Here is a 24,103-nt window from a genome sequence, read left to right as displayed (position 1 = left end):
TGTTATTAATTTCTACCCCAAACAGCAATTGTCTGCGGCATTTCATAAATCAGCCTCAATCTTCCAACTTTCTATGGAATAGAGACCATAGAAGTCATACAATCTGATTTAGAGACTAAAAAGGCAAAAGTACAAAGCAGCTAACGATATCTGCTGAAAACCATATTCCTGGGATAATGACAAAGCTGAGGCCACAATTCCCTTGTCAGGGTTCTACCTGCCACCACCCTCCCTCCCCACAACTTGTACTCCACTTTATGATGCAAATGTCCATCCTCTAGGGGGTTGGGCTGCATGTCCACAGAAACTAGTAACTAAGCCCTTTTGTGAAATGTAAAATTAAATGTCAGATTCTAAGAGGAAAACTGCTCCGTCGTCAAATTTATTTGCTCAGCATTGTATATACCACAAAATTAAGAAAAGTAAGGGAAAGAGTGGATCACAGGGAGGTAAGAATGTTGAAGGGGATGACATTGATCAAGATGCATTATATTTATAAACTGCTTTGTAACAACTACATAAGATGATAATGTCTTCAGTAATGACATCAATAATACAATATTATTAAATTTATAATTGAAAACTATACCTTTACTGCTTCTGCTGTTGACAATACATTTTCCTTTTTCTGACTTGTGCTCATGGGCTCATTTTCAACCCTGGAGGGGGAAAAAACACATTTTCCTTTGAAATTAAAAGAATTATTCCAACTCATGCAATTTATGTATTTGTGACAAAAATGGAGTGGTCTGTTATCTGTAATGCTTAATTAATGATTCCTGCACAAAATGTTATAGTAAGAATATGATTATTTGAATCTGTAAACTGAAAAAAAATACATTCAAAAAGGCTTTGGGAATATGTAAGTGAATAATGCTTAGTGTCTTCTTCACTGATAATCACATCACAATAGCAACAAAGCCAAACAAAGCGGTGCCAGTGTTCAGCTGTCCTAACCTTAGAAAGCTTTTCTTTTTATCCAGCTTCTCCACAGCTTGGTAGTTTTCTAAAGCCAATTCTGAGTGCTATGTCTATTCCATGAATCATAAAGATACAGTTTCATATTGTTAATTCTGGGAATACAATTTTCTGGAGGTTCATTTTAATGCTCTTATCTCTAATAGTGTCACAGATGACTCAAGAAATGTTACTATAAACTACTTGGCCTACCAAGTACACATACATCTTTAAACCTCAATGTTTCTACTTGTGTTTACATAGTTTCTTGTTCTCTACTCTTCTAATCCTTTACAAACTGAATAGCTACCCTGTGAAGATCATTAGTCTCTGGACAATTTGTGCTTAAGTAATTCTTTGAAAGACCCAATCTAGTTGGGGAGTCTGATGTACAAACAAACTTTAACAATATAGATTGGTTATAACTGCTGAATGAACCAAGGGTTGTGGGGTGCAGAGGAAACAATGGTTTCTGTCTGCTCAGTCAAGGGCCCTCAAGAAGGTACAAGGGCAGGGCTGAAGGGACTATGGCATTTTTTGTTTTTTGTTTTTTTTCTTTTGGAACATGGCATGTTCGATTTTGCTTTAAACCTAAGATGGGACAAGCGGAGGTGATTTGAAAGAGATAAAAATGAGACCAGAGGTCAGTGCATGGCAGACTATGAAGAACTGGATCAACCTGTTCTAGACTATGATCTTCATCCTACCTCCAGTGGAAAGACTTCAGAACCCTGAGGCAGAGACAAGCAGAGGACCATGACTGCAAGTGGACAAAACATAGTCAGGGTCACTGCTGGTAGAACAGCTGAAAGGAAGAAGCACTAGCAGGTCAGATCAAGGTCAAACCCAAAGCAGATGGGGTAGGGAGGGAAGAAACAATGTATGCTGCTTAGATTTTTCCAGTCACAAAATCCAGTGCCACTGTGTAGAATAGGCAAGGTATCAATGGTGATAGTGAAAGATGGATCCATAAGACAGACAGACTGTAAATACCGGGAAAATACTCCAGATTATAATTTTATTACTTTCCATACCTGATTCAGAAATACATGAGCCAATCTATGAAAGATCCCATGGGCAGCCAGGCTTACTAAATCTTTTAAATGTCAATAGGAAAATCAACAATGTAAAATAAATAAATAAATAGATGGCTGTGTTATACAATGGAGAAATTTCTATAGAAAAAGTCAGGGAACAAAAGACAAAAACTATACTGAATGATCTGGAGTTATACAATTATATAATATATGTGTACGTAAAAATAAGAATATTTCAATTATTGCTTTTTTAAGTACAAGTGGGTTTCTTTTTTTTAAATATCAATAGCCTAAGATTTGCCATAAAGTTGTTTACAATTCAGGTGTTTTTTTTAATTATATGTGCAATGATACTAGACCATGTTCAAACCACAGAAAACAAGCTAGCAGTATATGTGTGTATGTATATATACATACATAACACTGCAAATTGTCCATCACCAATGTAAAAATCACACATATACACAAATGCACACACACACATATATATATACATATATATATACACACACACAAACACACACCCATATAGAGACAGTGCATAATTATGAAGGTTCTTTTCATGCAATTAAGAATAATGTTAAAACTAATTTTGTAAGTGAATAATATAATAACAATCTATTTGAATAATCACTGGAACAACATTTAAATATACAAACACAACTTAATTTTAGTACACTAGCTCTTGCTTGAAGATTCACTTAGTGTTCATAGTCATCTGTAAACACAGTGCCTTAGGGAGTTTGTACATAACACTGGCAAAAGTTCTTTTAACAGGAAATCTGCACAAGAAACACAGCTCTAGGTTCATGGAACTAAGACAAAGGCTTTTTAAGCAGCTCTAATTACTTCCAAGGTCAAACTACACATTCACACCCCAAACTCCAGAAAAAGTATAACAGTAGTTCAGCAGGTAAACATATAGCAAACCACAGAGTAATTTAAAACTGAAATCACCACTAACATTAGTTGCAATTCTTCAAGGTCTGTAAAATGTATTTTCTATGTTTAGGTACCATGGATCTCATTGCTATATCAAACAAGATGTTTTAAACCTCTAAGGTCAAGCCAGGAACCTTTGGCATACACCTATAGCCTAGCACTGAAAAGGCTGAGGCAGGAGAATTATGAGTTTGAGGCTAGCCTAGGATACTTAATGAGACTTCATGTTAAAAACAAAAAAAATTTTAAAAAAACCTCGAAATTGTAGTTTCATGATACTAATCATGTTTGAAGAGCACCATCTTAATCCGTATCTGCCTCAATCCAGTCTTCAGATGGTTAGAGTAAGACTCTCAAATATCCTCCAACAAATCTCCATCAATTGACAAACAGATGAGAGTCCTGAATACATGTACAGAAAGTCAGTCATGACTTAGTTCTAAACATAACTGTCAGAGTAAACCCCTTCACATTACAAGAACAGGCCAAGAAAACCACTTTTTTCTCCGGCCTTCCTTTATAGTTTAGTTGTAGCCACTGTATTTGTTGTGTTCCCACAACACCCAGGAATACTTGCTCCTTATAATGGATGGTTGTTCATTTTCAACTAGCATATAACTTTGTAGGTTCAGTAAATGCATCATTTGTGTCTATCCTAGTCTAGCCTCAAACATGGTACTGTGAAAGCACTCACAGTCTGTTTTTTTTTTTTTATGAGTTCTGTAAATTTCTTTCTTTTTTTTTTTTGGTTGATCTCGGGGCTTGAACTCTGGGTTTGGGCGCTGTCCCTGCGCTCTTCAGCTCAAGGCGAGCGCTCTACCACTTGAGCCACAGCGCCACTTCCGGTTTTCTAGTGGTTTATTGGAGATAAGAGTTTCACAGGCTTTCCTGCCTGGGCTGGCTTTGAACCATGATCCTCAGATCTCAGCCTCCTCAGTAGCTAGGATTACAGGCGTGAGCCACTGGTGCCAGGCGAGTTTTATAAATTTCTTGAAAGAGTAAAGCAGCTATATCGGTTCTGTACCATCTTTCTCTAGAGACTTAAGGAAGGTGTGGGGATAAAATACAAGGTAACTGGGCGAAAACCAGTCATTTTGAGTTGATTTAAAAACAATATACACGTATCAATAAGAACACTAACATAGCAGGTGGTGAAGGTGCTAGTTCAAAATCAATCTGTGACAACCCTATCTCAACAAACAAGAGAGGAGCGCTGTTACGCATCTGCAATTCCAGATGTGAAGAAGTCCTAGGCATAACTCTGAGAGTAGCTCCAGGCAAAAATTGTGAAACCCTGTCTAAAAATAACTACATTACAAAAGATCTGGAGAAGTAGCTTAGTTGGTAGATCACCTGCCTAGTAAGCAGAAAGCCCTGAGTTCAACCCCCACCACCATTAAGAAAGTAAACTAGAATACAGTAACTGGAGACACTCAAAAAAGACACTGGACATTGAATTGTCTAATTAATTTTTTTTTTAATGATTAACAGCTGGTGCCGGCAGCTCAGGCCTGTAATCCTAGCTCCTCAGGAAGCTGAGATCTGAAGATGATGGCTCAAATATACCTAGGCAGGAAAGTCCATCAGACTTACCTCCAATTAACCACCAAAAAGTCATAAATAGAGCTGGGGCTCAAGTGGCAGAGTGCTAGCCCTGATTAAAACAAGAACAAAAGCTCAACGACAGTACCCAGGCCCAGAGTTCAAGCCCAGGGACCAGCATTAACAACAACAACAACAAAAAACAGAAAGCCTTTAAAAAATGGGACAATCAGACTCAAAGTTTCAAAGGAAAAAGAAACATACTCAGGCCCAAATTTCAGTAAGGCAGCATTGTGTTCCTATTGTTTGCTAAAAATTTTACTCCCTTTGGGACCTAACCATCTCAATAGAAATATTTTTAGGACATGGCAGGGAGTGTGGGCAAAACTCATAATCAAACTGAAGCTTAAATAAAAATGCCTTCCATTTCTAAAGAGCGTGATCGTACTTACTGAACAAAAATGGGGGGGGGGGTTAATCTTGAAAAGAGCACAATTATGAAGACCAGTATGTGACAAAAGCTCACTTTTCAGCAATTTTACTTAGACCACACAGCTACAAGTCAGGAGTCCAACACATACCATTAAGCAGTTACTTGCTCTTTGCCAGCCATAAAATAAAGCAAACCTCTGGGCAACAGAGTAAGAAATAACTGTCTAAGGTTTAATAATTTACATCAAATCCTAACCCATCACTTAAGATACCTTCTTATCAAATTCTCCCAGGATTCTCCTGCTTTTTTTTTTTTTTTTCTGCTTATGTGGTGCTGAGGAATTAAACCCAGGGCCTCATGCATGAAAGGCAAGCACTCTAACACTGACCCAACTTCCCAGCCCCTCTCCCAGGATTCTCTAACTCTGGTAAATAAGCATATAGGGTCCAATAGCTCGCCACCCAGTACAGTGCTCACTTGGATGCTCGAGGCACTATTATTCTTGCGGTAGGAGTTGTCTCCTCACTACTTCATGACCTCTAGCCAGATGCATCAGAAGCCACCTGGGTTACTTCAAAAACTGTGGTAAGCATTGATAACAAGAAGACTAATTAGCAGTTATTGAGAAGATTCATTCACATGGATCACTACTTATCTTCCAATACCACTGCTCAGTTGCAGCAAAGCACCATCACCCTAAAGAGCACAGACACCATCACTAGTATAGACTGAACCCACGAGGGAAAACTTCCCTTCCTTTAGTCCAGTCCCTCCCAATGACCATGGCACTCGACTTTCCTGGAGTCAGGTCCTCAGGTGGTCAGACTGCAACTTCCAGTCAATGAAACTCTTGGGTACCCTTGGGGGAGGCAGAAGGGAGACAATAAGGAACAACAAAGCTCTTCACTCCACCTATAACACACACAACACACGCTGTTGTCACCTTCTTCTCCCATGCCTTTTCTCTCAACATCATGTCCAGGCTGCATCAGAAAAATCTAAAGACATGAAAATACCTTTCCATCACTGTCTTATGGAGGCTTGCTCACTTTTCCACAGATGATGAAGTCAATGACATCATTAATCTTTGGAGAGGAGCCAATCTTTGGGACTAAGGACATCACTGAGAGTCCTTTAGATCAACCCTAAACACATGATCACTTAATGTGTTAAGGAAGTACCAGATTCAGGAAGATTCTTACATCTAACCAGCACCTGCCAATCTATCATCTTTAGAGATGTGTGATCATTCCCAGGATCTTTTACCAAGGATTTACTGTCTCTCCTTCTTCACTGCTCAGTCTGTAACTACTTGAAATCAAGTCCCCATTCTAGTTCTTTATTTCTGCAGTACAGGTACCAGTAATACTGCAACAAGGAATAGGAATTAGTGAAAATCTCTGTAACTTCCCCATTAGTATAAAACTAGTGTAACCCCATTAGTATAAAACTCAGCTGGCTCTGGAACCCTGGTCCACCCAGTAGCATCCCTTTAGGTGTATGGTTGTTAGGCCTCTTCCCTGGCATGCTGTTTCTCACCACAGAGCCCATCTGACTCAACTCCTGTGACAAAACTCTCAGCCAGTCACACTCTGGCCTTTTATCATGTGATCAAATCATACACAAAGACTCCAGTTGACTTTTTCCTGGAGTACATAAAAACATAAGAGCAAGCCTGTTACCTACCTACTACCTTTCTGCCATTAGAAGTAAAATGCTTTGAAAACTCAATGGTGGTATGTTTATTCCAGGGACAACACCTTAGGTACAAAAGGCAAGTCAAAAGATACATGATTTTGCAGATACAGAAATAGAAGGGGTGGTCCAGCTGATATCCTTGCCAGACATGGAATCCTAGGCCTGTTGTGATCACCACAGCAGCAGGATGAGTAGCAAAAGAATCAGGCAGAGTAGCTGGGCTCATACCTTGGCCTGTAGGTACTCTAGCTACTCAGGAGGCTGAGATCTGAGGATCGCAGTTCAAAGCCAGCCTGGGCAGCAAAGTCCGTGAGATTCTTATCTCCAATAAACCACCAGAAAACCAGAAGTGGCGCTGTGGCTCAAGTGGTAGAGTGCTTGCCTTAAGCTGAAGAGCTGAGGGACAGGCCCAGAGTTCAAGTCCCACAACCCACAAAAAAAAAAAAAAAAGAATCAGGCAGGTGAACTTGGGGGTCTTTTGTGATAAACGAAGGAAAAAAACGATAACTAAAATACCGATTTGGTATGAAAACTAGTACCAGTGTATTATAACAAAAAGGAAGAAATATCTACTGTCCCCTAAGTTCAAAGATCTAGGTGACTTCTTGGCCTGACCTTTATTTCTTTAGGCCCCACCCTCTTAGCCTTCATTGTTTCCTTATATAGGATAAAGATTTTGACCCCCACACCTTCCTGAGGGGTCTGCTTAGTCTATGAAGGTCATCTACATGAACCTAAAGATTATTTTTCTTAGAAAAATAGCCTTATGTGGCAAGATGTACAGTTTTCTTTGCTCAGTATTATATGTCAGGTATGTTACAGATTCGATTGATTCTGTGCATTGGCCTGTAGCCCCATGAGCAAGTATAAGTCTACCTCTATGGGGAAAATAACAATTTCCACATCAATAATTTACAAACAACCATCTGGAAAACTGTCCATTCATAAATGGTGACTGACAGCAGTGGTGTACTACTTGTATTTTTTAAACAACCATTAACAGGATATAAAACAGGTGGTTATGGCACCATTTCTGGTCTTCAAATTAAAAGGTAACTAGAAGTTGCAATTTAAGGCAGTCAAACAGCATGTTGTTTAGTTCAAACATCTGGCATTTGAATGATTTCAAATCTCCAGAGAAAATTAGGAGAAGGGAAGAAAAGTAACAGCCATGATTACGAGGTTTGCTTGCTTTGCAATCTTAGACTCTTCTGACACAGCTTTTCTCTAGAATGTCAGCCTTCTCCTATAATTTTTGTATCTACCTTGAAGCTACTTTTTATGTCTGTCTTCCTTCTCACATTCACCAAGAAGACCATAATTACAGTTCAATCATGGGATGTAGAGGGAAAAATCTCAGTATGTCTGATGTGTTCCTGGGTTGTCTACCACATACCTACTCTTCCAAAAGGCCTCCATCCACCTTATACCAAGAATAAGCTTAAGAATAAGCACCGAGACCCACCAGTCAAGGATCGACACCTTGAATGTTTTTTGGTAGGACATAAATTCAAAACATGTGTTCTAGCTCCTTTCTGAAATACAATATTTAATGTGGGATAGCTCAATGTTTGAACACGGGCTAACATGCATGAGGATCTGGGTTATATCTTCAGTACCACAAAAAAAAATTAAGTAATAAAAGTGGGGCATTCATTCCTGCATTGTCAAAAAAAAAAAAACTCTGCTTAGGAAAGAGACTGGAGACCTAAGGATAAACAAAACTATCCCTTCCCAGAGCTCTCCAAAGGGTGACATGGCTGACCTCTCATCCAAATCAAATCCTTCCTCTTCTGTAAGTTGTTCTGACATACAGATATGGATAATATATGCAGGAATACATTAAACAATACTTACCCAAAGTAAATCACAGCCTGACATTGATGACTCATGCCTTAATCCTAGCTACTTAGGAGGATGAGATCTGAAGATCAAGGTTTGAGGAGAGTCTAAGCAGGAAAGTCCATGAGAGGCTTAACTCTCCAATAGAACACTCAGAAAAAGCTGCAAATGAAGTTGTGGCTCAAGTGGTAGAGCACTGGCCTTGGCAAAACAAACAAGCAAACAAAAAAGGTTAGAGGTAGCACTTTGGCCCTCAGTTCAAGCCCCACAACTGACAAAAAATAAAATAAGAAATCACACCATTTCAATCCCTCTCTAGGTGCTCGCAAGTTCTCTCTCACCAGGTCTCTGGTACCCTCCCCAAGTCACTGATGGTCTTCCTTCTGTTCTAGGTGAGATCCTTCTGTCCACACTGGTATCATCCCCAGTGATCCTGTAGACACCTACAGAAGGAATAGCAGGAAGAAGGGTACTTGTCTGTAAGTAGACAAGAATTATGATATGCTTTTAATTTTTTTTCTTATAATTTCATATCTGCTTGACAAAAGCAAGTTTTACTCTATACAAGACTTTAAAATTGGGGCTGGGAAGGTGGCTCAGTGGTAGAGTGCTTGCCTTGCATGCTCGAGGCCCTGGGTTCGATTCCTCAGCAACACATAAGCAAAAAGAAAAAAGCCGGAAGTGGCGCTGTGGCTCAAGTGGTAGAGTGCTAGCTTTGAGCTGAAGAGCTGAGGGATGGTGCCCAGGCCCAGAGTTCAGGCCCCACGAGCGGACCCAAAAAAAAAAAAAAAAAAGATTTTAAAATGGCAAAGTATTAGGGTTTTTAAAAAGGAAAACAGAAACAAATGAGTGAATGAAAGCCATGAACAGAGATAGACAAATGGCAAAAACACTACTAGTATAAGCATTACATCATGGCGAACTGTTTGTTTCAATGTAGAGTAAGTACATTGTCAAATAAGATCCTAATCTACCTACTTTGGAGAATGGAACAATTAGTCAAAATTATGACAGTTTCCATTGTCTGCTTTGACTAATAAACAGCACCACAAAACTCTTCCAGTCAGGTATGCACCTGGGTATTTTACAAGCAAGAGAGAAGGAAGAGAGTTCACATCTCACCTGACCAGTTTCTAGTCATTAAGACATAAAATCCAGCTGGGTGCCAATGGTTCACACCTGCAATTCTACATACTCAGGAGACTGAGATCTGAGCATTCCAGGTAGAAGCCAGTAAAAAGCAGGGCAGTCCATGAAGATTCTTATCTCCAATTAACCATCAAAAAGCCAGAAGTGGAGTAGCTCAAGTGGTAGAGCACCAGTCTTGGGAAAAAAAGTAAGTATACTGCCCAAGCCTGAGTTCAATCCCCAGTACTAGCACAAACCCACACAAAAAAATGTATTATCCCAAATATATCATTCTTGTACTAAGATGCATGGTAGTTAAAATTGTATTGTCCACCAAAGGTAGTATGCACTTTTTGCAAACATGTTAATAGAATAAAACATGTATCTTCTAGAAATTACATGAAAGTAGTATTTGTGACTGAAACCCATATTCAGGTCATTTATGGCACTGGTATTCTGGCTATCACTATGGGTTATATTTTTATTCTACCACCTTATTTGAAATGAACACTGCAAGTCCAATGTCTGACTTGATGAGTATGTTGGAAACCTTTGGTGTTTACTCTTTTAGCAATTATTCCAAATGGCCACTATTAGGAGATAAAGTTCTAAGATCAATTTATACTCACATAAAGAATTAAAAGATTGGTCACTATTATATTTGCAAGCTTCCTAGCTATTTTTGACAAAGCAAGATGAATGAACACACTTAAACTCTTAACACACTTAAATAACAGAACACAATAGGAAATAAGCTATTAGGTATTAAGAGCAAAAAAACCAGCATTCTGGAGAAGACAGAGTTTTGAAGGGCAGAAGCAGGCAGTGATTCAGAATGGGTAAAAGTACAATGTAAATAGGTGCTAAGGAGACATTTTGGTTTATCAGAGACACAATGCCTGAACAATCTCAAGAGATTTGGAAGTCCAAGATAGGGTGTAAGGCACATGGCTAAAATTTACCAACCTCTAACTCAGCTCACATCCCTAACCCCATCCCAACTCACAATCCCAAATGACAGACTTTTGACAGGAGAGTAGAAACATAAAAAACAAACAAAAACCTCCAAGCTCTGGAACACTAAGAATAGTTAGAACATACAAAACATAGACAACAAGGGATTTGAGGAAAACCTTTTAACCTAAAGGGTAAAACATTAAGGTTTAAAGTGAAAGAGCCTATGTACTACCCAACAAACTGATAAACTATGTGTAACCTATTATATGCACTTGTAGACAATGGATTAAAATGAGATTTCAAAATTTGAAAAAAAAAAAAAAAAAAAGAAACATGAGTTACAAAAAAGTCCTGGAAATAAGATTGCAATTAAAATTCTCAATAGCAACAGAATTTCAATGAAAGGAAATGAAGAAACATCTTCAAAAGCCTAAGCAAATAATTTCTATCTGACAAAGCTATAGCTAAGAAAACTATCATTAAAAAGAATGGGCAAAGACATATTCAGGAATGCAGACTGAATGAATTTTATTTCATATATATTCATGATGTTGAAAGCAAGCATTGTAAGTTTTATAAATTTTCTTAAGCATCCTAGATGTGGTATCAATTAAGAAAATGAAAAACACGGTTTTAAGCAAAAGCAAAAGATTTTAAAAAGAAATGTAATCATAATACAGGACTTAGCAGAAAATATATAGTCATACAAATCTGCAAAATCACTTTTAATATAATCCCCCATATTATAACAATTTCTTTGGCTGGATGAGTAAAAAGACAAAATAGCTAAGTCCCCATCTTTCATAACCAGACATCAAATCAATCAATCAATCTATCTATCTATCTAACCTAGAAATAACACTAGAGCATTTTTAAATATCTATCCAGAAACAGAGATTAACTTTCCTGTAAGAAGATCTCAAAAAGTGTTCATATCACTTAAGTGCTCCCACAGCCTCATTTTTTCACCTGTGCAATATCTATCTTCCTCACAGAATGACCTAAGTGCAAGCAGATAATGGCGGATGCTCAATGCTAGTTTTCCTAGCAAAGTGCCTAAGTGACAATACACTAATTCTTGTTAAATATGTGAAGCTTTCATATCAAATGATCACATGAAGAAATTGGCTAATATGTTTTAACTTGTGATATTTTCAATAAATCATCAGTCTTCCTAATCCACAGGGCCTTGTAATTTTGCATATACCTACCAGCCTGAAGAGTTTTGGCAGATATACTAAAGCTGGAAGAGACTTTAGAGGTAACTAACAACTAAACTATAACTAAATTGTAACTAAAGACTCTGGGAAGGTTAAGAACTTGTCATAGGGCCCAAAATCAGTTAATATGTTTGTGGCTTTCAGTGTTTTTTCCCATAAGAAAGTCTAACTCATACATGGACAAAGTATTAAAGCTGTTCAATAGTTCTGCATTATTAATACTATTTACATGTGGGTAATTTAAATACTTTCTCAGTTGAATGAGTTAATGAACTCCATTCTCTCTTTGGACACCTTTTGTAATTTCTCTTTTTTTTTCTTTTCTTTTCTTTTTTTTTTGTCCATTGTGGGGCCTGAAATCTTGGCCTGGGCACTGTCCCTCAGCTCTTCAGCTCAAGGCAAGCACTCTACCACTTGAGCCGCAGCACCACTTTTGGTTTTCTGAGTGGTTTATTGGAGATGAGTCTCATGGACTTTCCTGCCCCGGCTGGCTTTGAACCATGATACTCAGATCTCAGCCTCCTGAGTAGCTAGGATTACAGGCATTAGCCAACAGTGCCTGGCTCCCTTTTGTAATTTCATTATGATAAAATTAACTTGGCTGTTTGCCTCTTTTTAAAGCAGATCTTAAAGCAACCAGTTTTCTTTTTGATTTCTAAAAAGATTAATTCATATATTTTTTAATATCCAAAGATTTAAAATAAAGGCTCCTCATGTCCTCTGTTGCTTCACCCAGTCTTCATTCATCCAAAATAAGGAACACAACTCTAGTAATAGATTGTTTGCACCATCTCTTTTTTTTACAATAAACAATAGTTTACTTCTTATTTATTAATGTAGCTTGGAGGCATTTCCTTATCAGTACATTAAATTTTTTTCTCATTCTTTTTGACAGCTATATAATATTATATTATATGGCTGTTCATTGGATGAGAACCTCCCCATCCAATCTACTACTTTTCATCTATTGCTATTAAAACAATGCTGCATTGATTAAGTTGAAAAAGCAGCTTTTGGCTGGTTTGCAAATTTTGCATGTCTGATGGAATTCCTGAAGAAGAAATGCTGAGTATGTGAGTGTGCAATATTGACAGAACTTCTTAAATTTCCCTCCAAAGTGGTGTATCAATTTACCCTCCCACAGAAAGTGGATGAGCGTTCCAGTTCACAAATAAGTAGAATGTGTTATATTTCTATAGTTTCCATTCATAGCTGTTGGAAGATTAATTCTTTTATGTACTTAAATGTTAGTTTATAATTGGTATAAACGTGCATATTTCTTTTCCTCTCTCTCAAATCAGGACTATAAATTCTTTACAGTGCAGAACACTGATCTAGTCCATCCAGGCAGATGTCCGTCTGCATAGCTTTTATTTCCATTCAAACCCATTGACTAAGGCTAGCCTTCTTTTATGGTTCTTCTCAAGTTAAGTAGAAGAAGCTATCAAACAATGCTGTAAGCTTTGAAATTCAGAAAAGAGAATTTGACTTTGAGAATTTGAGACTTTTGAGCACTGAATCTTTGAAAACCTGAAATCATAAAAATGGAGTGAAGGTACTTCTCATAAATTACTCTGAGGATTAGTGAATTTGTACATATTTAAAGGCCTAAGCATGGGGCTTAGGTTTGGATAGGGCATTATTGCAAACTGGTTTTATTGTATTGTCATTCATCTGCCAGGACACACACACACACACACACACACACACACACACAGAATAAAAAGAAGAAACAAAACACTTGGCTATGCAAACAGCTGTTATACTGCTTTGGGACACTTCCAATTAAATATTTCCAAGAGTTAAACATTGAAGGAGAGTCCCACTGGAGTTGTACCATTACTTGGCCAGTCACACCTGCCAAGTAAACACTAAGGATAAATTATTTCTACTTGCAAAACTTCAACTTCTTCTCTAACAACAACAAGCCATTGTGTGTAAGAACTGCCGCTCACTTGGAACAACAATTCTAAAAGAATGCAAGTTTCTGCTTCCCTCTAGTACTTGGGGAGCCTGCAGAGATGAAGAGCAAAAGGAACACAGAGAAAGTACTTCCACCCAAAGCTGGTGATACATTTATATCACCATATCTCTTCCATGATTCTGGCTTGACAAACACTGTTAATCAAACCATGCTCAGAGAAATATTAATAATGTACCAGGTTATTTTGAAAGCCCAATTAAATTTCTCACACAATACACTGCATTCAAGTAACACAAAGTTGCTCTGAACCAAACAAGTCACACACACCAAAAACACACTTAGCTTATAATGAACTCATTTAGGGACTAGAGATATACATCTCCCCTATTAATTTATGACTCCAGTGAGGAAAGTTTTGGTCATTCATTCATCATCATGTTCCTGTTGTTTAGTGTGATATCGGACAGAGAACAGTCATATTAATTCATAGATTGAACAGATTCGGATGATGATTTCTTTAATTTTTATTTGATACCAATTCTTTCAACAAATAGCCTGAATAATTTTCTTTATTTTATTTATTTTTTTTTTGGGTCCGGTCGTGGGGCCTGAACTCTGGGCCTGGGCACTGTCCCTCAGCTCTTCAGCTCAAGGCTAGCGTTCTACCACTTGAGCCACAGCGCCACTTCCGGCTTTTTTCTTTTTTGCTTATGTGGTGCTGAGGAATCGAACCCAGGGCCTCAGGCATGCAAGGCAAGCGCTCTACCACTGAGCCACCTTCCCAGCCCTAGTTTTCTTTATTTTAAATTCACACCTACCTACAGGTCCTTGCTACCAGAATTTTATTTAACATTTCTAATAAATGTAGTATCTGGCCTTCTATGTACTTCATTAAAACTTTGTGTAGAAAATGAAATATTTTGTTTTCAGGGATTATTATTTTCCATGTTACCTATTTTATACATGATCAATAAAAATGTTAAAAAAAAAAAAAAAAAACAAGCTGGGCACTAGTGGCTCATGCTTGTAATCCTAGCTACTTGGGATGCTGAAATCCGAGGATCCTGGTTCAATGCCAGGATCTCCAATAAATAACTTATCTCCAGTAAATAAATTATAAGCTGCTAGAAGTGGCTCTGTGGCTCAAGCGCTAGAATGCTAGCCTTGAGCACAAACAGGATCAGGGGCAGCACTGAGGCCCTGAGTTCAAGTCTAGAAGCAGCCAAAAAAGTTAAAAATACCATCTTTTGTTCAATAAAGTTAGAGGTTATTATTACATAAATTTAGCATAAGCCAAGAAATGAAACAATTACAACTCCACTATATGCATACTGTACAACTGAGTACAATTTTAAGGAATCCCTATAACAAGAAACAGAATTCCAAAATGAACTATCAACAAACACCCTGGTTTAAATGACAGGCACCCTGGTTAAATCCAAGAATAAAAAGTTATAAAAAGCAGAGTTTAATACCCCAAAACATTTTATATTTTTATTTTGCTGCCAAGAGTATATATTAACAAATTAACTCAAGTATCTGGAAAAGTACACACCTGAGGATTTCTAGAATTTGCCAGAGATCTTTCCTACTTCATGTAAGAATTTCTGATGTGTCTTGGGTATTTCTTCTAAACCAATTACCAACTATTTTTAATCATGCTTTCAAATAATGAAAATACAATCTTTTTTTGTTTTTTTTTTTGTCAGTCATGGGGCCTGAACTCAGGGCCTGGGCACTGTCCCTCAGCTCTTCAGCTCAAGGCTAGCACTCTACCACTTGAGCCACAGCACCACTTCCGGCTTTTTTCTTTCTGCTTATATGGTGCTGAGGAATCAAACCCAGGGCCTCATGCATGGAAGGCAAGCATTTCCCACTGAGTCACCTTCCCAGCCTGCAAATGCAATTTTAAGGAAAGAATAAATAATAATGTTTGTTTTTCTCATATAATGGATGATGTTGGTAAGCTTAACCTAAAGGCTTGCAGGTCTCAGGCTGGTCATCAAAGACACTGTAGACACTTATTACAAGAATGTCTCCTTGGGCTGAGAAAGTGGCTTAGTGATCTCTACTATTTGCTTGACTTGCATACATGAAGCCCTGGGTTCAATTCCTCAGTACCAAATAAACAGAAAAAACCAGGAGTGGTACTATGGCTCAAATGGTAGAGTGCTAGCCTGGAGGAAAAGAAGCTTTGGGACAGTGCCCAGGCCCTGAGTTCAAGCCCCACAACTGGCAAAAAAAAAAAAAAAAAGTCTCCTATACTATATCCCATTATCATCCTTAACCCATCATTCATCACCCTCAGCCTTGGTGACAAGTAAAAACACCCATCCTATCTTGCTTCTGAAAGTCCACTTACTAGAGTGGAGAATGGACTATTCCTGAACAGTAAAATCACTGTAAATCCACAGTCCAATCAACATACCAGATCCTTACATGAGAAATAAGACATAAGCCACTGCCCCTAGGTCTGGGGATCTGGTCTTACATTCTTGCAATTAATGTCATTGTATCAGGTCACTGAAATTAACAGCAAAAAAGAAGATACCTGAAATGAGCTTTGTTATTACCAGATCTGGAAGTGAAGAAGGTCCCAATGACTTACATATACAAACGTAAGGCTTTTTCTTCGTTTTTACATGTGTGTCTGGAGGAGAAGGTTGGGAGGAGGGGAGCCTTGAACTCAGGGCCTGGGCACTGTCCCTGAGCATTGTTGCTCAAGGCTAGCACTACCAACTTGAGCCACAGCTTGACTTTTGGATTTTCCTGCTTGGGCTGGCTTCAAGCTACAATCCTCAGATCTCAGCCTCCTAAGTTGGTAGAAGCACCAGTGACTGGCTTTCCTGTGTTTTGTTTTGCTTTTCCTTGGGGATTGAATTAGAGCCTTGTACTTGCTAGGTAATCATCCTACCACTCAAACCATGCCCCCAGTCCTTTTAGTTTTCTCTATTTTTTTTTCCAGAGAGTCTGGCACTAACTTCACCAGACTGGCCTTGAACCCCTATCTTCCACTTAAGGAATAGGTAAGATTATAAATGTTGAGTTGTCATGCCCAGAGCATAAAAATAAATAAAAGTACTAAAACTTTAGAGTCAGACCTACCTAAATTCAATTTACCCCCAAGACTTAACTCCTCTCATGATACAATGTCACTCCCACTAGGGAGGAGCGATGCCTCTCTCCCTCCCACCCACCTGAGCAAAAGTGTTTTTGAGTTATCACAACAGCCAGAGGATGCTACTAGTAATTTGTAAGGAAAGAGGTTCATGGGTGTCAACGTCCTGCAATGGACAAGAAGGTCCAGTTTAAAGAATTGTTACGCCCAATACATAGATAGCATCTAATAACTAAGCATTCACCCACCCTCAGATACCTCAATTGAAAGGTGATAAGTGAACTACCTTTACAAGTATGGTTTAAATCAGATGCAGTATTAAAAATACCCAGCCCTGATTAAGCACACATTCAATCCTTAACAGACATTGTTCACGCCTTCTTATCTCCCTTCTGAGTTACAAACTTTGAGTGGAGCTAAGCTTAAACATGTCCACAAAAGATGAACCAGCAAAGAAACAAACTTGAGCCATCACTTTCACAAAACTGATCAAATAAGGCAATATTTTAGTAATAGCTGCTTAATAGGTTTTTGACAAAATTCTCTGAACTCTAAATCAAGAGCCAAACATTCTGTTTGGAGAACTTTCTGACTTAGCAAACGTAACTTTCTGACTGCTTCTTTCACTACGTCCCACTGATATATATAACCTCAAGCAAGCCATCCATCCAACCCTGCAGGCCTCTGCTCAGTCTGTAATAACAGTTCCCAACTCCTCTCTATCCTGCAGGATAGGCTTTCTACTCAAAGAAACCTCAGCAATGTGTGAAGGTCATTTAAATCAACTGGACAATGAGGCCCCTTTGCTCTCCTCATCACTTCTGAGCACTCCTGTCTTTGTGTTTTCAGACTGGGCTTCATTCTCAGCAATAATTCTCAAACTGGAATCTACAGAACTCTGTTAGTTCTCAAGTTTCGTATGAAAACATTAACTGATTGCAATTTCAATTTCTGTATACTCTAGATTAACACAAGCACTTATTGGATGTAGTCAATCAACTTGAATGTCCACACTATAGTTTGAATATACAACAATGGTATTGCTTATTACCCTTTTTTAAGTGTGCTGAACATGAATGAGAACAGAACAGCACAAACTTGATAAATATATAAATGCTCAATATATAAATGTTCACATCAAATGAAGCCCAAATAACTCAGAGCACACCATTAAAAAAAAAAACCTTTTTCTATGTTTCAGATAGGAAATGATAGAGGAGCTGTATTGGGATACAGTACATTCATAGCAACCTCTGAAAGACTATCTATCCAATTTGAACCATATACCTTTGGTAGGTAACCTCTAAACAACTGTCAGAATAGAGTAGATTTGACTTTCATTTGTTTTGTGGTAATATTTGTATTTAATTTTTTATTCTGTTCTTAAGAAATTGTTAAGGAATTCTGCTCTTAAGCAATTTATGCTGTTTGGTATTTGTACATGGATTAGCTAAGTCATAAAATGCATGTAAGTAAATACTAGGAGTGTAGAAAAGCAGACTGTACAATATAAGTATGAGATCATGCACTTCATCCCAAGTTCGTAGATCAACCAGAATGTAGACATTAATCCTTAATGTCTACATTAAGGGGCCTCAGTGTGGCAGGCACAGTATAGGATTTGACATATGCCCACTGAGTGAAAAGTAGCTGTGTAATTTTTGAGCAACTCTCCTTAATGCAGTAAAATGAAAATCCTGATCATTCCAGTTTGTCCAAGGTCATGTTCAATAACACCAAACTACCATGTAAATTCCAAGAGCTAGACATGTTATATATTAGTATTACTGTTTTCAAATGATCTTCTAAGCTTCCCACAGATCCTTGAAAAATTGCCAGCCATCTTAGCACCCCTACCTATCACAGCAAGCATGCTGTCTATTGAACTGATTCCTCTATCCCCAAACCACCACTACACAAGGTGAATTCTGCTCTCATTAACACTTAGTTTTAACTGCCACAAAGAGACACAGACAAAATACCCTCTCATTTTGAAAGAAGATCACAGTGACAAGCTGCAATTCTGTTTCCAGTCTTGTTAACACCAGGATCTTGTGTTTCTGGGACACTGGGCACTTCTAAGCATTTCCATTTGTTTCATTACACTTTCAATAAAGGCTTTGTGTTCGTTTCTATCCTTGAAAAGAAAGATTTAAGCTCACTTTTAAATGGTGACAATACCCACACAAGGGATTATCTGCTAGACCCTTAACATCTGGCAAGTTCTATAAAAGATAAGGACAAAATTAGTGTTCATATGAGCACTATCAAAATCTTCATTGTCAAAAAGCCACGATCTCTGCCTATCCAACAAGCAAAGGAGGAACTAGTTGCTGCTAGTGGTCAGGGCAGAAAAAGAGTTCAGAATGGGGAAATTCCTTAAAAAGGCAAAAGGAGGCGGGCAGGGTTTCAAGACAATGCTAATAGGAACCTGACATTGCCTACTGACTCCTTTCAAACACTGTTTCCCATGTTTCCAACTTTTGCTGTGTCTACTTCTGACTCCTAGTAGCGAAGACAATGTTTTTACTGTGATAACAGGCACTTCAGGCCCCTTCTATCTGACATCCTGGTTGAGACTTCTCAGACTTCAAAACTATTTTTGACCACTGTGTAACTCTGAAGTTTAAAGCCTTAAGCAGTCTTAGTACTAACAACGGAAACTTCCAAGGAGGCTGGTTGGTCAATTACCACCGTTGGAATTTTCTTGGAAAACCAAAAAAAAAAAAAAAAAAAAGTACTTTCCTAACAGATGGCCATCATGGAAATGTTCTACAGGTAAAGGAACATACAAGACTAAAATTACATCATCACATCTTAAACCCTAAATACCAGTGGAACCAGGTCAGTCACAGTTGTTTCTCTATCCATTTTTTTAAAGGCCCACCATGAAGGTTTTTGGTCTGAGGAAAAGACAGCTCTCCAATGTGTGTTCTTCAATAAACGATTCACGTTCCTTCTAGTACAATTGGGAAGGGTAGCTTATCTTCCCACAAAAAGTTGTGTTTCAATTAGTCTTCCTCCTCCAGGATAGAGGGAAAGACTCAGCTACAGGAATCTCAATGAGACTTGTCTCAAAAGTTGGGTTTTATAAGCAGGTGGAGGGAGAGCGAGGACTACAGAGATGGGGCAGGATACAACTACTGAAACCAAGGCAGATCCAGACCCGGTCTCTGGAATCTGTTCGGGGAATTTCAGGCAGAAAAAAATTAACTTAAATTAGATGGTAGCATACCAGCCCAGGGGTGGGTGCGGGTGAGCGGATGCCCCGCAGAGCTAGCTACCTTTTCCACCCTCGCCATCTCCTCCTCCCGCCCCAGCGGCTGGCAGATCGCGCGCCCCTTCCCCAGGCGGACGGCTCCTCCGGGCTCACAAGTGTTTCCCATTACCGCCGGCGGGACGCCAGGGAAGTCGCTTTTTTTTTCTGCCACAGAACTTGGAGAGCAGACGCGTGTGTGGACCGGGAACCGAGTCCCGCGGGGGAGGTGGGAGAGGGCGGTGCGTGGCGAGGCTGGACCCGGGGATGCACCGGCCGGCAGCCCCGCACGCACTTACCCCGGGGAAAGGGAGCGCAATCGGGCTCCGGGAACTGGGCGCGAAGCAGGAAACTTCAGCAATGGAGGAAGGAGAACAGAAAGTGGCGAGGGAACCGCAGCCTGGTCCGGGATCGGCTCCGGGTGGGTGGCCAGGGCGGGCGTCCGGTCCCCCCTCTTCTCCCTCCAAGTCCCCGCAGAGACCCCGGAGCGCCCCCCGCGGCTCCCACCTGGCAGCGCCGCCGCCCAGGGCGGGCGGCTGGCTCGTCCCCAGCTTCCCCTCCTCTTCCTCTTCCTTGTCCCGGGAAGGATTTCGGGCAGCGAAGAACCGGGAGAAGCTGTGCCAGGGGGCACTGCCTCGCCTCCGGCCACCGGACATCGCCCACCTCGAACGACCGCCAGTCCGGGATGGTCTACGAGGAACGAAACGAGACGGTGCCTGGGGAGCCCCGCGCCCGGAGCGCAGCCCGGCCAGGCCCCGCCGGACCCGCCGAAAGCAGGAGCTGACTGCGCGCGAGCCGCCGGCCCGGCTCAGTCCATCCCGGACGGGAGACACGGGCACGACGCGCTCCCCGCGCGGCTGCTCCGCGCGCCCCGGCGCCGCTCCTCCCCTCGCCCGCGCCCGGGCAGCCGCAGCCCGCCCTCCCCCGGGAGGAGCCAGCGCCGCGGCACCGCCCCGAGCCCGGGCGCCGCAGCCACCCGCGTCCCGAGCCTGAGACCCCGCCGGACCGACCCGCCCTGGAGACCCCCGGGGCCGGGCTGCAGGCGCGCCCCCGGGGCGCCGGGCTCCGGCTTCCCGCCCGTAGGAGTTCAGAACGCAGCCCATTGGTCCTGGCATCCAGTTATGGTTACCGACTGGGTTTCCTGCCTACAGTGTTCAGAGTTTTCAGACTCTTTGAGAAAGGTTTCAGAGTGAAGATTTTGGTGAAAAAGCACTACCGGAACCAACGCAGGCTGCGGGTGAGCTCACAAACAGCCACTCGGAAGGCAGCCTCGTCCAGTTGTGTGTGTGTGTGTGTGTGTGTGTGTGTGTGTGTGTGTGTGTGTGTGTGTGCTGCGGGTGAGCTCACAAACAGCCACTCGGAAGGCAGCCTCGTCCAGTTGTGTGTGTGTGTGTGTGTGTGTGTGTGTGTGTGTGTGTGTGTGTGTGTGTTACAGCTACCCCAGGGCTGAATCTCAGAAATGCTAGGTTCAACAGGGCACAGGTGGCTCACGGCTGAAATCCTGCCTACTCCCAAGTCTGACATGTGTTTGAAGCTGGTCCAGGCAGACAAATCAGCGTCTCTCATATTCAGTTAACCACAAAAATGCTGGAAGTGGAGCTGTGGCTCAAAGGATAGAGCGCCAGCCTTATGGAGGGGGTGGGGAAAGCTTAAGCAGAAAGCAAGAGGCCCTGAGATCAAGCCCAGGTGGCAATGCAAATAATGGGGCTTCGAGGGGAGGGAAGGGAAGGGAAGGCAGGACTAAAAGGCCTCAGGAACCTTCCCCTACTGACTTACCTGTACAATGACAATCCAAGTGCGCTCCCAAGTATTCTGCTTCACTGCTCCAGGAACCCTTTCCCCAGGACAGTGGATAAAAATCAAGTATGAGCTGGATGCTGGTGGCTCATGTCTGAAATTCTAAATTAGTCGGGACCTTAGATCTGAGGGTTGGAGTTAAAACCCAGCCTGGGCAGGAAAATTCCTTGAGACTCTTACCTTCAGTTAACCACCAGAAAACAGGAAGTGGAGCTGTGACTCAAGTGACAGTGAGCTAGGCAGGCAAAAACACCTCAGCAATAGTGCCCAGTCCCTGAATGCAAACCCTAGGAATGTACAAAAAATTAAAAATTAAAAAACAAAATATAATTCACTTGTAAATGCTGGACACCGTTGTTACAGAGGCCCCTAGAAAATGTTTCTTTGGAGGAAGTTACACAATCTATCAGCCCCAGGTTATTTTATCACCAGCTGCTAGAGGAAAACTAGTATGCTTTCTGGTCACCTCACCCTGTGGCTACATTTTAAAACTCCTATTAATGGTACCAGAGTCCAAGGCATTCATTGTCATTTCTTTTGGTGAAATGTGACACCAAAATAATCAGCCCAGCTTCCTTCAACTAGGTTCAGAAAAATAGTAATGAAAAAATAGTTTAAGACATAATCCCAATCCTGACATTGCTTTAGGAGAGAACCTCCATTAAAGTTCTACTTACAGAAAGCTTGCTCAGGACTTGGACACTGTCCCTGAGCTTCACTTTGCTCGAGGCTAACACTCTACCACCTGGGCCACAGCACCATGTCTGTTTTTTCCTGAGTTTTATTGGAGATACAGTCTTACAGACTTTGCTGTCCTGCCGCGGGCTGGCTCTGAACCACATTCCTCAGATCTCAGATTTCTGAATAGCTATGATTACAGGCATGAGACACTAGAGCCTGCCACCCCCCCCCAAAAAATTAAAACAGCAAATGAAAGCAGAATATTCTTTCCAAATAGATGGCCTAGAGAAAAAAAAATTATCTCCTCTACTCATTGTTAAATGACCACCAGATGACTCCCCCGCTTTTCCTGTGATAAAAATTAGAAATTAGCTCTTACACCTAGTGGTGTATACACTGTTCAGGAAGTATTTCTGGGGAAAGCCAATATTATTAATGCTTTATGATTTTATCTACTGATAGTTCTTCTTCAAAATAGCTCTCAAACTGGGTGTGGGGGCTTAAGCCTGTAAACCTAGATACTTGAGAGATGGAGATATGGAGGTAACAGTTGGAGGCCAGCTCAGGTATAAAAGTTCAAAACCTCCATCTCAACGGCTGGGTACTGGGCATAAGCATAGTTATCTCCAGTGAATTGGAGGAAGTGTAAGTGAGAGGATCACAGTTCAGGCCAGCATTAAACAAGACCAGATTTGAAAGCAAAAAGGGGCAGGAGGCATGGCTTAGTGGCAAAGCATCCTCCTTGCAAGTGTAAAGCTCTACATTCAATCCCCAGGAGCAAAAATAAACAAGAAAGAGAGGGAAAAGAGAAATAATTTAAAAACGAAATTTTGAAACAATTAACGTATTTCTCCAATTTCCACTCAGGACATGTGGAGGCATCGGAATCATTATATGGCAAGTGTAAATATATGTGAAGTTTATTATGAAAATTTTCAACAATGTCATAAAAATAATATAAGTCCAGGTTGAATCTCTTCTATTAATGGACACAGTGCAAAGGTCTCTAAAGTGAGCAGTTAGAGAAACACAGAGCAATACTAGCTTTACTTTTTTCTTTTTTTTGTTGTTGAACTCCCTCAGCTCTTCAGCTCAAAGCAAGTGCTCTACCACTTGAGCCACAGTGCCACTTCCAATACTAGTTTTTCTTAAGAGCAATGACTTCATAAAGGAAACAACCAATATCTAACAATACTCTGGTCTCAATTCTGTGGTCAGTCAAAGCACTTCAGTGAATTTTAAATAGAAATAGTGGTAAGTGCCCATATTAATGCATACGTTGTCCGTGAAAAAGCTAGTGTAAAGCCATAAAGACCACAGAATTTTCATTTATTTACCTTTCCAGTAGATACTAGCTTTCAGAATGGTTTTATACTCTGAAGTTATAACAACAAGTTTCTGAATTCTGTATCAAGATGGCAGTAATTGCCTTTTAAAATATCAACCTTTACATTTGTGACGATCTTAGAGATAGATGCCAGTGGAACACAGTTTGCATTTGTTCAGTTATTCCCCACAGACAGTGAGTGCCCGTGGAGAAAACTGTATATACCTTCGCTCTATCTCTTCCA

At 40.4% G+C, this 24,103-nt stretch overlaps 1 protein-coding gene across 2 annotated transcripts in view; it reads right to left on the bottom strand.

Annotated features, from left to right (window-relative positions):
• The window catches only part of Crybg3 (crystallin beta-gamma domain containing 3), a 106,159-nt gene extending 85,259 nt beyond the window's left edge, over nt 1–20,900 (bottom strand). The window contains exons 1-2 of one of the 2 annotated variants that reach the window (XM_042676666.1): nt 20,562–20,900; nt 590–659 (exon numbers count right to left, since the gene is read on the bottom strand). In XM_042676666.1, coding sequence (XP_042532600.1) covers nt 590–659; nt 20,562–20,710 — 219 coding nt within the window. In that variant the 5' untranslated portion in view covers nt 20,711–20,900. Of the gene's footprint in view, nt 1–589; nt 660–8,466; nt 8,525–20,561 lie in introns of those variants that run through there. The other variant, XM_042676667.1, reaches the window with a different exon arrangement.
• Between the last annotated feature and the right edge of the window lie 3,203 nt (nt 20,901–24,103).

Source organism: Dipodomys spectabilis, unplaced genomic scaffold (genome assembly GCF_019054845.1).
Source record: "Dipodomys spectabilis isolate Male_0828 unplaced genomic scaffold, ASM1905484v1 ptg000032l, whole genome shotgun sequence".
Lineage (NCBI taxonomy): Eukaryota > Metazoa > Chordata > Mammalia > Rodentia > Heteromyidae > Dipodomys > Dipodomys spectabilis.
The sequence above is the reverse complement of the archived record's forward strand: the minus strand, read 5'-3'. Positions and strand labels throughout refer to the sequence as shown.